This window comes from Sphaeramia orbicularis, chromosome 14, assembly GCF_902148855.1.
Source record: "Sphaeramia orbicularis chromosome 14, fSphaOr1.1, whole genome shotgun sequence".
Classification (NCBI taxonomy): Eukaryota; Metazoa; Chordata; class Actinopteri; order Kurtiformes; family Apogonidae; genus Sphaeramia; species Sphaeramia orbicularis.
The window spans coordinates 34,416,009-34,429,386 of NC_043970.1; the positions used below are offsets into that span (position 1 = coordinate 34,416,009).

General features: G+C 35.1%; 1 protein-coding gene across 1 annotated transcript; it reads left to right on the forward strand.

The window, feature by feature from the left end:
• Positions 1-439: 439 nt before the first annotated feature.
• LOC115432603 (apoptosis-inducing factor 3-like) lies at positions 440-11,910 on the forward strand. The gene is made up of 19 exons (XM_030153509.1): positions 440-458; positions 671-758; positions 1,850-1,959; positions 2,150-2,259; positions 2,343-2,387; positions 2,656-2,737; positions 3,747-3,859; positions 3,945-4,031; positions 6,496-6,587; positions 6,786-6,916; positions 7,232-7,347; positions 7,441-7,512; positions 7,679-7,742; positions 8,731-8,807; positions 8,969-9,086; positions 10,065-10,163; positions 10,275-10,350; positions 10,501-10,605; positions 11,877-11,910. The coding sequence occupies exons 1-19, from the start codon at positions 440-442 to the stop codon at positions 11,908-11,910; spliced, it is 1,638 nt and encodes a 545-aa protein (XP_030009369.1).
• The last annotated feature ends 1,468 nt before the right edge of the window (positions 11,911-13,378 follow it).

The following is a 13,378-nucleotide window of genomic DNA, read 5'->3' on the forward strand; positions in this document are numbered from 1 at the left end:
TTTCCTCAGTTGGGCTTTGTCGGCTGCGTGTTCAGGCGTCCATTCAGAGTTGGCGGCTGCTGCCTCGTCAGCCTTTTTCTTTACTGCTGTTTGTCAAACACAAAAGACCTTTCTCTGGAACAATAACTCAGCTGAACATGAGCAGAGACATCACCCCCGAAACTGTTCATCCACCAGAGCCCCAAAAAGGAGCATTTTTCATCTGCTGATCGTTGTCTTATTAACCTCTTTTCACGGCCTCTCAGGATCGAGGGATGAGGATTGGAGATGGATGGGTTGCCGTGGGAACAGACTCCTATCCCATCATTCAGCTGATGAGCAGGAACACACTGTGGACTCATGTTTAAGGAAAACCTCTCTGCTGGTATTCTCTGACTGACTTTTTATGTTTTTGGAGGAGTTTTATGTGCATTGGTGAAACCACCATTAAATCAGAGACATGTCTGCAGCCAAGCCACGTGAGTAACCTCTTTACTTTTTTTTTTTTTTTTAATCTTAAAATGACTTTATCCTGGAGACACAGTTGAGCTAGACACCAGATAATCAGTACTTCTCATCCTCAGTTCTTTAAAATGGAAGAGACGTGTATCATTAATGCTTTTTTAAAATGAAGACAACTGAGGGTTTGAGTTTTAAAATACTTCTATGTCGTTTGTGTGTTTATCTCCAGCCCATCAGGATCCAGACTCTGACCCAGAGGACACATCAGATGAGCTGACTGAGCTGGTCTGTCTGGAGTCAGACCTGAAGGATGGACAGTAAGAAGTGGAGTGGGATGTTTACAGTCTGAAGCGGAACATACATTTATTTAGACATACCTCCCTTTAATTTTTGGGGTGGTTGTGGTTTTATTTCAAAGTGGATTCAAGGATAAAGATGAAATGTACTGCAAGATCGCCTGACTTAAAGTATGTAGGTGTTCATGATGATACCTCCATACTGTATTCTCTTCTACAGCCAACAGACACGTACACGTAAATAAATTGTAACTTTGAATTAGAGTTGTGTTATTTCAGGATAATTACCGTATTTGAAGGATCAGAACAGACACTTTTCTGAAATATTTTTATACAGCCATGTTAGGTTTACGCTCCATCAGTCAAAAATGCAGGTGAATTCAGTAAATCATGTTTATAGGTTAGACATTTGTGGAATACCTTCATGAGTGCATACCACCAGTGCATTTCTGTCCTCTGTACACAGGAAATCTACTCAAATTCTACTCAGATAACATTTGGTCCCTCTCTAAAAAGAGTAAAAGTTACTCTTTGGGTAGAGCTCTCCAAAATCAATATAGAGCCAAATGTATTCCTTTTGAGGAAAATACTTTTGACTCTGGAGAAAATACTCAGTAATTTTGCTGCGTAGGGGACAAGACTAAACAAGACAAGTTAAGACAAGCCTTTTAAAAACAGCTGTCTGCTGCTTTTTTTCCACAAAAAAAAAATTAAAAAATGTGAAAAAAACATTGCATCATTCCATTTCCAAACAAGGCAATTATTTAAGTTATTTTTGTATTATTGTTGGTATTGTTATAAAAAAGCCAAAACTTTTACTTTCCTGGGTCTCAGGAGGATATAACAAGTTGCTGCATTTCTGGTCATAAATGCTTAAAAGTCATTTTATATGTGACATCATTTGTAGAAAAGTAAATTTACAACACTTTTGTTTACATTAAGAGTAGGTTTAACTATTGCAGCAGTGATCACCACCACACCTATTCAGCAAACATGAACGAGTTAACAAAATTTCTAAGAATTAGAATACAAAAATCATGAAAACCAAACCCCATATAATTTGGTTTAAGAGGAGACAGATTCATGAGACTGCATTGTACTGTTTCTCTCAGGATGATGGAGGTTGAAGTTGGACGTCACAGTGTGTTGCTGACGCGCTTTGAAGGCAAATTCAATGCCTTTGGTAACCTGTGTACACACTATGGTGCTCCACTCAGCAAAGGTAAAGAAAGACCTGGTGTAGACGAAAAAAAAACCCAAAAAACAATCCATTTATATTTCATACAGACATCATGTTTCATATACAGTAGATCTACAAGACATTAAATGCATCCTCTACTGATGAAAATGACTTTAAGACAACACAAATCACACAAATCAGATTAAAGAGACCAGTTTGTGTTTGTGTTCAGGGTTTATTTCAGGTCAGAGGGTGCGCTGCCCGTGGCACGGCTCCTGCTTTAACCTCATAACAGGAGATCTGGAGGAGTATCCTGGCATGGACTGTTTACCCTGCCACAAGGTGCTGAAAATGAACACACATTAAACCCTATAAGTCCAGTCACTGCACTTTTACTCATGTAGCATCATGTGTCTTTTCTGAAGGTCAAGATTCTAAACAGCAAAGTGTATGTGTCCATAAACAAAAAGGTAAGTGGATATTCAATCCTTCAGACAAATTTATGACACTTGGACTTATGGATATAGATGAAAAAAATGCATATATTCTTTGTATAGGCTGTGCATACTTTCATCAGTGTCCTCAGTAGTCATGACTGATCAGACCCTTTTTCTACAGTTTAATATGCCAATAATCAAACCTTATAATAATAATAAGAAGAAGATAAAGAACAAGCATGGAGAAGGTCAGTGTTCCCTTTGATGAGTTTACATGGTGTCTTTTTAATGTATGATCCAGACTATAAGGCAGCAGAAAAGATTAAAGCATATGGGACGTGCAGAACCAGGAGTCACCCACACCATTCTGCTGCTTGGTGGAGGTGAGTGCACACACCTCATAATTTAACAGAATATTTCTTTGTAGCGTGGAACTAACGTGACTTTTTAAAAAAATCATTATTCAATTTTTTATTCAGATCATGGATATCATGGATACAAAGTACACTGTTCTCTTTTTTTTGTACAAAAATAAAAAAGGGGTGTCAATTTTGCTCACAGAAAGAAAGAGAGAGGGGAAAAAAGGTAATTTGTGAAAAATCAGTGCTTCTCATGGCCATCCTACTTTTGCAGAACAATAACTAGAATAGTAATAAATATATGTAAACAAACATATTTACATTTACTTACATGCACACACAATACAAAAAAACGGTTGAAGGAGCCTTACAGTGCACATATGGATTTGGTATTTGGATAAGCAAGTATTTCCTTCTCCGTAGAACTATTGTTGTGGCAGCTTCTGAATGAATTTTTCTCTAAATTTTAGCTTTTCTAAATGATTTATTACAGTTTATTATACTATTATCTACTGCATTTTGCATTTTTCATACAAAACAAGGTGTTTTCCTAGATTTAATTTACTGATTATGTAGCTGTTAATAAAAATAATTATATCACAACACAGAAAACTGAAAAAATAAGTGACTTTTTCTGCAAAATATATCATTAACTGAATATAAAAATAAGCATCTACATCCACTGTCATCTGTCAAATTTAACAGCTTTTACTGGTGAATCAGTGTTGCAGAACATGATAGTGTTTCCAAATTTACTACAGAACCACTGAATGTCAAAAAAAAGACACATCTGAGAACATAATTACATGATTGTTCTTTGGTCTTTGATCATTATATTGTATTGACCAAATGATTAGTCTGTCAATATAGTAATCATTAATAATACATTTTGTAAGTATTTTTTGAGGGCAGAAATGACGTCCTACATAAATTGGATCAGAAATTAAAACATCTTATCCTTGTACATGGTCTCTGGTGTGAGACTGTGTGTTGTGTCAGTGTGTGATTGTGTGTTTTCTCGCTGTAAGCACAGGGGCTGCGTCACTGAGCTGCGCTGAGACTCTTCGACAGGAAAACTACAACGGCCGAATCATCATGGTCAGCAGGGATGACCTTTTACCATACGACAAAACCCGCCTCAGCAAGGTACCATAGCAGAAAAAGATCATTTTAATGGATGCATTTACTGTTGACTACTCGTACCTAAATATACATACCATATATGCTGTAGGTCATGAATGTGGAGAGCTCCAGTATTATGCTGAGGACCAAGGAGTTTTACCAGCAGTATGACATTGAGGTGTGGCTCAAGAAAGAAGTGAGTTCACTCTTCATCTCCTGCTCATGAGTTCTGTTCTGATGTCTGGTGTCTGAATGCTTAACTCCACCGACTTTCCTCTAACAGTGACAAAATAGTTGACTTTACATAGAATTATGTGTTGATAATGATGACTTTTTATACTGGTCTCTGTAGCTCAAACAATATCAATAGACATGAAGACACTTGGCAGCTTTATTACCCCACCCCCGAAGGGGAGGCAAGGGGTATTGTTTTTGGTTCGGTTTGTTTATTTGTCTGTTAACACTCTAGCAGCAAAACTATTGGCTGAATTCATACCAAATTTGGTTTATAAATTGCCAGTGGCCCACAATACATGTCATAAAATTTTGAGAAAAGTAGGTCAAAGCTAAAAATTTTCATGATTTTTTTTAAAAGCTTTATTCTTCTCTCATATCCTTATTACAGGCGAAATTTCACATGTCCATAAAAACATCAATTTTGTTTCAATTTACTTCAAACTTGGCACACATATAGAGGCAGTTAATATGCTGACATCAGCACATGCATAGACATGATGACATCAGCTGGATCAATGCTAAAATGCGCTACAATATGTGCGAAGGGCAGGGGTTTGTTGCCTGGCACCACTTGTTTTATGATGTTTATGTTGTGATGATTTCTCTAAAGTTCTTCATAATACTTGTGACTGCTTCTACGTTTGCCTGTGACATATTTTGTATAACTATAATTGTCTTGTTTCCATTTTATAATACATATATTTACAATTAATAGCACTGTATACAATAACAATATATATTAAAAAAAAAATTATTTTTTTATTTTTTTATTTAAATTTTTTTTAGGGTTAACTTTGCCTCGAGTCTCTTAAAAGAGGATCCACCCAGATGCATTTGTAAACATTCCTTCCCCTGCAGCTCTTTCCCCTCTGTGCTAAGCACAGACTGAATATATATACGTGGACAATTCTATGCCATTTACTGTCGCTATAATAATAAGAGAAGACAAAGTATTGCATCAGTGGAGGTCTTGTGTTGCCACATTCTGTACAGTAAAAAAAACATCCATCTGTGATCATTAGAACATTTGCCAATCACCCATTTTTATACCCTGCTCTTTCTGAGAAGACTGGTAATTAGAATAGAATAGAACAGAACAGAATAGAATCGAATAGAATCGAATAGAATCGAATAGAATCGAATAGAATAGAATAGAATAGAATAGAATAGAATAGAATAGCCTTTAGTCATTGTGCATACAATCCAGTCAGTACAACAATATTTACAAACATCAGTGCTACAGAAATAAGAATGGAGCGAATATAAAGTTGCAAAAACTAAAAAATAAGATTAAAAAATGTAATTAGAAAATTTACAATTTAACTAAGTAACATAAGAATAGAGCTTAGTAAAAAAAAATAAATTAAAAGTGAATAAAATATGAATAGGCGCAATTTACAATATCAACAATGTGTGACAGTATGTGTATCTATGAACAATATGAACAATATTAACAGAATGTTAAACTGAAATTTCCCCTTGTGGGACTAATAAAGTCCTATCTTATCTTATCTCTTATGTATTACCATGAATAACAGTATGTATATCTATGAAACAGCATGTATCTCTATTAACAGCTGGGGCGTCAATAAAGGGGGTGTAAACATGACAAATTAATGGGGCCCAGCATTTGTGGGGGGTCCATAGAGCAGTAGAGGGGGTCCAGTGGACACAGGCTTGAAGCTGTGAAAAATTTGTGTAAGATCCACTGTATAGGAGAGGCATATAAGTCTGGAGTCGGACGTTGAAAGAACGTTAAGCTTCAGTTTTGTTTTCATGTTAGCGTAAGTGATGTTATGTATGGACCACACCCCCACATACCCCACCCCCAGCTCCAACAGATCGACAAGATACTGAATTTTCTGAAAGGACCCACAATGTTTTTCTTTCATGGGGCCCACAGTTGGTAACTGCGCCCCTGATTAACAGTATGTAAATCCTATAAAAACAGTATGTACATCTATGTAAAACGGTATGTATGCCTATGAACCAGGTCTATTAAAAAATAAATAAATAAATAAAAAAATAGTGTATTTATTTTTTATAAATATTGAAAAAATATTGCATTGTTATTGCAGGACAGAAGATTATTGCACAGTTATACTTATGGCCCATAATTCACATTTGAGGGATTATTGCACATTATGGGACATGATTCTGAGGTTGCATTGAGGGAAGCAGTAGAACAGGAAGAAAACCAGAGTTATTACTTAACCCCAGAGTTACTTCAGAGGTATTGCAGTTTGTGGCAGCTCGATTAGTCAAAATCTTCCGTCAGGGGTTGGATTTTCTTCTTAAAATAGAGCCAAGAGGAGGTGCAGAAGTCTGGTTTCCTCTCAGACCACTTGATTTAAAGTATGCTACGGTATTGTGGAATCTGTGCTTGCTGAATCTTTGATGATGTTGTAAAACTGTGTTTTCAGGCATTGTCAGTGGACACTGACATGAAGACAGTCACTTTTGACGATGGTTTGGTGCAGAAATACGACCAGCTGCTCATATCAACGGGCTGCAGGTACGAACGCTACACACAAATACTACACACAGCAGAAATAATCATGCATAAAAATGATGGTGGATTTACTTCAGTGGAACAGAGGGTCAAAAGACATTGGCTGTTGTATATGTACAGACTGTAAAGACCTTTGAGGCAAATCTGTAATTTGTGATATTTTACTATATAAATAAAACTGAAATGAACTGAATTCTTTAGAGCAAAAGGTCTGGATATTCCCGGCATGCAGCTGGGTAATGTCTTTATGTTGGAGACGCCAGAGAATGCCCGACAAATCCACGCAGCCTCCGTTGGTCACAAAGTCGTCCTTGTGGGATCTTCTTTTGTAGGTACTGTACTACATCCATATTGTGTGATTACATCATTTAAGTTTTTAGACACTGGACTGCACTTACGTATTTTGGCAGCAATTCTAATTTTGTGTTTTCCTGTTCTGGTATAAAGTTCAGCACATGATTTTTACTAGTGGAACTACTTAAGTCAATCAAATTAAATGAAAAGAAAAATAAAAACTGAAAAAAATTCTGCTAGAATATATTAATCTACCAATACATGAAGATGAAAACTAACGGTTTCACTGTTAATTCTATTTTCCAGTTTGTCTCATTATCTATTACTCTTTTATTGCTGTGATTTCCTTTCAGGGATGGAAATTGGATCATATTTAATTGGCAAAGCTTCCAGTATCACAATAATTGGCAGCAGTGAGCAGCCATACCAGAACACACTGGGTCCTGAAATAGGCAAAATCACCATGAAAGTGAGAAACTTTGTGTATGCCTACATTAATACTGTTTAATGTGAACTTCATATAGTTTATCTGCACATGTCATAATCTGTGTTGTTGCTGCAGATGCTGTCTGACAAGAATGTGAAATTCTACATGAATGATAATGTGACGGAGGTCAGGCACGAAAACGGAAAGGTAAAATATCAAAATACACATTGTATTTTTATTGTAAACTTCAGCATTACTGTCAGAATGAATACAGTGAAAACCTGTTCATGTGAAAATGTTTTTTCTAACTATTTTTATTTATTTATTTATTTATTCATTCATTCATTCATTTATCTCTTTATTTTCCTCCCAGGTGAAGGAGGTTGTACTGAAAAGTGGAAAAGTTGTCCCAGCCCAGGTTTTGATTGTTGGTATTGGTAGGTGTGATTTGTAAAACTTTATCATCAAAACAAACAGAGAAATGTTCATTACAGTTGCACTCTTAAATTAAGTTCACCTTATGTTGACTAGTGTGTATATAGTTATGTAGTAAAGTTTGCAGGACTTCACTGTTTTTGTTTACTTTATTTCAACTATTTGAAAAAAAAAAAATCTTAATTTTTTATTATTTAACTTTATTTAATCATGATTTATTTGCAAAAAAAAAACCTACATTGTGAAGAACTTTATTTGTCATGTAGTTTAATTCAAAGAGAAACAGTTAAAAAAAAATTGCTGTAATTTAATATCTGAAACATTAAACTAATTTATGCAATCAATTAATCATAAGTGGGATTTACCCAAACCTGAAATGAAAAATTTGTATATTTTAAGATTGAGATTTCAAAACTTTTTTTTTTTTTTTTTTTTTTTACATGTAATGAGTCTAGGATATGTATAATTTTCACTTTCTTAAATAACTGACAAAAAATATTGAAAGTTTTTGGGGCATTCAGATTTTTGTAAAATGCACTTGTATGTCTGTGTGTGTGGAAGTGGTAATATATTTACTCAAACTGCTTCAATTAAAATAAATAAATAAATAAATAAATTATTATTATTATTATTATTATTATTAATAATAATAATAATAATAATAATAATAATAATAATAATAATAATAATAATAATAATAATAACTCTATATAGTGTCCTTCATGAAGCCTATGCTAAAGTGGACTGAACACAACAGAAACAGACTAAATAAGCATGACTTCAGAAACAAATAACATATTTTGTATCTCACGGTGACCAGTAAGTTCAAACTCACATACTACAATCGAAGGTTTTATAGTGGTTTAACTTCATGAGAATGCTTAAAAATACACAGAAAACCTGATAGGTCTGCTGTTTACAAAAAATACTCAAACAATGTTTCTGCAAAGTGTTCTGAAGCCATTCTGTCCTCTTTCTCTCTACTTCCAGGCATCATTCCTAACTCAGAGTTCCTCCGAGGCACTAAAATCCAGATGGACTCAAAAAACTTTGTACCCGTTGACAAGGTCTGTCATTAATGTCTGCTCATATGATCTCACCTCATCTAAATATATCCATTTTGCAAATACACTTGCTTTAGGCCCTTTGTCTCCCCATAGTAAATGTGCACTTCCATAAATGATTCCGCGTCTGCATTGTGAATTGTGCTTGTTGCTTCCTCCGCTAGCACATGCAGACTAACGTCCCTGGGGTTTTCTGTGGGGGCGACCTGTCCACCTTCCCTCTGGCGATGGCCAAAGATCATAGGGTCAACATCGGACACTGGCAGATGGCACAAACACACGGTAAAGTAATAATAAAAACACAGCTTTATGGTTGTGTTGTTTATATGTTAAAATCCTACATGGCATGTAATTATCAGATGGATTTAATATACTTTACACCATGTCAAACTTAATTTGGTAGTCACACATATATAAAACAATAGGTTTCTACAATAGTTAGTGACATTTGCGGTATTACAGCGCAAAAGTTGTTGTTGCCGTGGTGACGACCTGCAACACAGTTCCTATAGATGGATGGATGGATGGATGGATGGATGGATGGATGGATGGATGGCACAAATTTATTTATTTATTTTATTGATTGATTGATTTGCGCAAACAGCAAGAGAAATTTTTTTTAAAAACAACAACATTCGAACAAGTAACATCATTGTGCAGGAGAGTATAGAAGCCAAAAAAGACTTATGTGAATACCTCCCCGGAAATAAACAATACACAGGAGGAAAAAAAAGAGAGAGAAAAAAAAGATAAAAAAGAAAAAAAAGAGAGGAGAAACATTCAGTAACAATACTATATCACAGCAAACATTAGTAAGAGAAATACGACATAACATTGTCCACTATAAATTACAAGTATAAAAAGATCTGGGTAGAATCTGGATAATAACTGTAATGTGTTGAAATAAACTGTAAGGTGCAAAACAAGTTGAAATAGTCCAACCAGGAATGTGCAAAGACATTCAAGTGCAAATGGATTTATGACTATAGGTGAAAGGATGGATGATATCTAATTACATTTTTACTTTATTACTAATTGGCAGATAAGTCAGAGTTAAATAGATACAACTGGCTGAAGAACTTTTTTATTTGTCATGGCTTTATATTTATTTTTATTTTTATTTTTATTTTTATGCTGTATGTGCAAATGGAGTCATACATATGAAGGCAACTAAAAAGCAAAACTTTTTCATCTGTACTTGGAGTTGTGTAGTTGTTTTTTTTTTTTTTTCAGCTGTCTGTGTGTGTTATTGTTGGTCAGGGAGGATAGCAGCTCTGAACATGTTGGGCAAACAGACTGAACTCAATACAGTTCCTTTCTACTGGACCGTCCTTCTGGGTAAAACGGTCCGATACACAGGTAAGCTCCTACAAATGCACATGAGACACACTCCAATAGAATTTATGTCTGCTCTGCATATGGTATGTAGTTATTACATGCCATATTTGTGCTTTGTTTTGTGTTTTGCAGGTTATGGAGAAGGATACACTGAGATAGTAATGAAAGGAAAGCCTGAGGAGAAGAAGTTCCTGGCTTTGTACATCAAGTAAGTTGACACAAACAGCCGTTGTCTGTTTTAAACAACATTTATAATAAGTGATCATCTCTCATTAACTCATTTAACAGATGCCTGATTGTATGTACAGGTCTGGTATGTTTCTTTCATACATTTTGTTTCTGTTTATTTGATGTATAGGAATGACCAGGTCATAGCAGCAGTGAGCCTAAACTTCGACCCAGCGGTGTCTGCAGTAGCAGAGCGGCTCGTAACAGGAAAAGTCATCACCAAAAAAGAAGCTCAGTACGTAACATCCTGTGTTTTTATGTGACTTCCTCTCTGAGCCTCCATGTTGTGTATTTATACAGCTGACTTGACTGGACTGACTAGATTGAGTTCTTCCATCTGAGATCTACGTTGGTGGGTACTATCCACTGCAGACCATGAAGGATGGACAAAGCTCTAGTTTTGGAGATAATCTGACCCAGTCACAATTTGGCCTCTATTCAAAGTCCCCCCCCCCCCAAAAAAAGAGCATTCACCTGTTTTGTAATATATCCTACCTACTAGCAAGTGTTACTGTAACAAAATTCAACATTTTCAAAATAATTACAAGTTCACCTGTCCATGTTCATAACATTAGAGCTGAATGGCTTGTATAGTTCACTGTCGCCCATAAAGTTGGAATCAAATATTTTTACCTCTTCTCATGAAATGATTGTGATAATGTGATTTATTCTTGATGAATAAAGTGTAACTGGGACTCATCATTAGTATGATTTTACAAGGTCAAAGGTGATTACTGATGTATATAAAATTGAATAAAAAGAGCAATGTGACTGAAAAGACATTTATTCTAACTGTATGGGCAACAGTGTAATGTATAGTTACATCCACAAATTCAGTGGCATTTAGTCTTTAGTCCAGAGTTTACAGTATCCATTTACTCCAAAACAGACCTGGAACATTGCTTCTGACTACAGTGATGGGTGATTCCAAACACCACTGAGCTCAGAGAATTCCCATGACACCTCTGAACACCATTAACATAAGGCTCTCTCTTTGAAAATACAGCTGAACAAGACTTCCATTACTATCACATTAAATGACATTTATAGTAGCCTATATTAAGGTGTTGTTGTCATGGTTATGACAAACCCCAGACTTCAAATCACTTCACTGATACAAGTGAAAATATATGAATACTTCTTTGGGTGAATATTTTTGTTGTTTGTATTTATTTATACATTCTAATGCATGAAAACTCATTCATAAAGGTTAGAGACCAACAGGCATTGACACATATAACATTGCACTATGCAACAGCTCAGAAACATGTAATACATTTTCACTTCATCATGTAACAACACTCACATTTTTATAATAAATGATGTTATGTATTGTAGTTACAGAATATGGAAAGTGCTCATTTTTGATGATTAAAATGTAATGTATGATATTACCTTTCAAAACAGAGGCTTTCATACCTAAAAATCATTACAATTATTAACGACTTTTATAAAAGAAGAAAGTGTAACAGATCACAGTGATGACGTGAACCCTTTTTTCTTCAGATCAGATGACCTGAGTTGGCTACAGTTGTCCTGATCTACACTCATCTGCTGAAAACATCAGCTGTGTGGAGCTGACATGCAGCCAAATGACTGCAATTCATTTGTTTCTTCTTCCGAAGAGGACAAAGAGTTCAGGAACTGTGATCAAATGAAGAGACATGGGACACCATGATGCAAACAACAGATACCTCATATGGATACAGCTGTTTTTTTTATCTTAGGTTTTTATGACCATAGTGGAACATATTTACATTGTTTTTCAGAATTATGTGGTTTTATGTCTGCAGGTTGATTTTTAATGACAGTCCAGAGATATCACACTTAAGATGCCTCAGTACGTTCTCTGCTGTTAAAAAGCTGCCTTTTACTTCACCGTTGGAATATGTATATATATATATATATATATATATATATATATATATATATATATATATATATATATATATATATATATATATATATATATATATATATATATATATATATATATATATATATATATAAAACACAAGTGACCTTAATGCCACGTACGGTGCAGCTGTGTATGTGGTCCAGACGGTGAGTTGGAGGGGGATTAGGTGAACAGATGAATAGACTTCAGCTCTTTGAAGCAGTGCTGCTGAAACAGGCAACAGTAACAAAACACACCAATAGGGAACAATGAGCCTATGAACAAACAGCACACAACAAATGCAGCATCACAAAAGAAATGCTGCGTTTTTCTGTCCATTCCCTCCATCTCGCTGTTGGTTTATCACTGTCAGTACTTCACACCTCCACTTTATGCTTCCATTTGACCTGTTTTCACCTGGAGCAGACGTTTCAACGCCAGTATCAGTTACAATATTTTAGAATAAAAAGTTTTTCTACTCCTGTTGCCTGAGAATAACATTGACCTCTTTTTCCCCCCTTGGGCCAAATATAAAAATAATAAATTTTAGATATTAATTTTGCTTGTGCAAAGCCAGCGATGTTCAGATTCTGATCATCATTTTTACCTCAGTTTCCAACATTTTAAGATAAGAGTAAAAAATTATAAGTAACATTTTTGTGATTGATACAAAGTGAGCCCTGGAAGAACACAGATGTACATGTCATTAACATTTTTGTCTTGTTTTTCACTTTGTACATACATTAAAACAGCTCTCAGGCAATAACACTTTGTTTTCATTGCTTTACCTGAACTTCTCTGCCATCTGTCTGCCATCGGTGGTAGTGTTCAGTAAAATGTTTGAGTGTCTAATGAGGATCACAACACCAACCAGACTTAAACAACTACTGATGAACAAAACCATCCACAGATCTAAAATGTTTAATAACTATCAAATGCTTAATCCTATCAGTACATTGAAATAAGTCAGATAACATGTAGATGGAAATGTTTCTTAGTTTTAAGCTGGCATCACATGCGACCCACTTGGATGTTCAGAGGCTTCATACTGAACATGAATGCATCATTATTTTCTTCAGCATGAATTCACCAGTAAAACCCATGTAGTTTG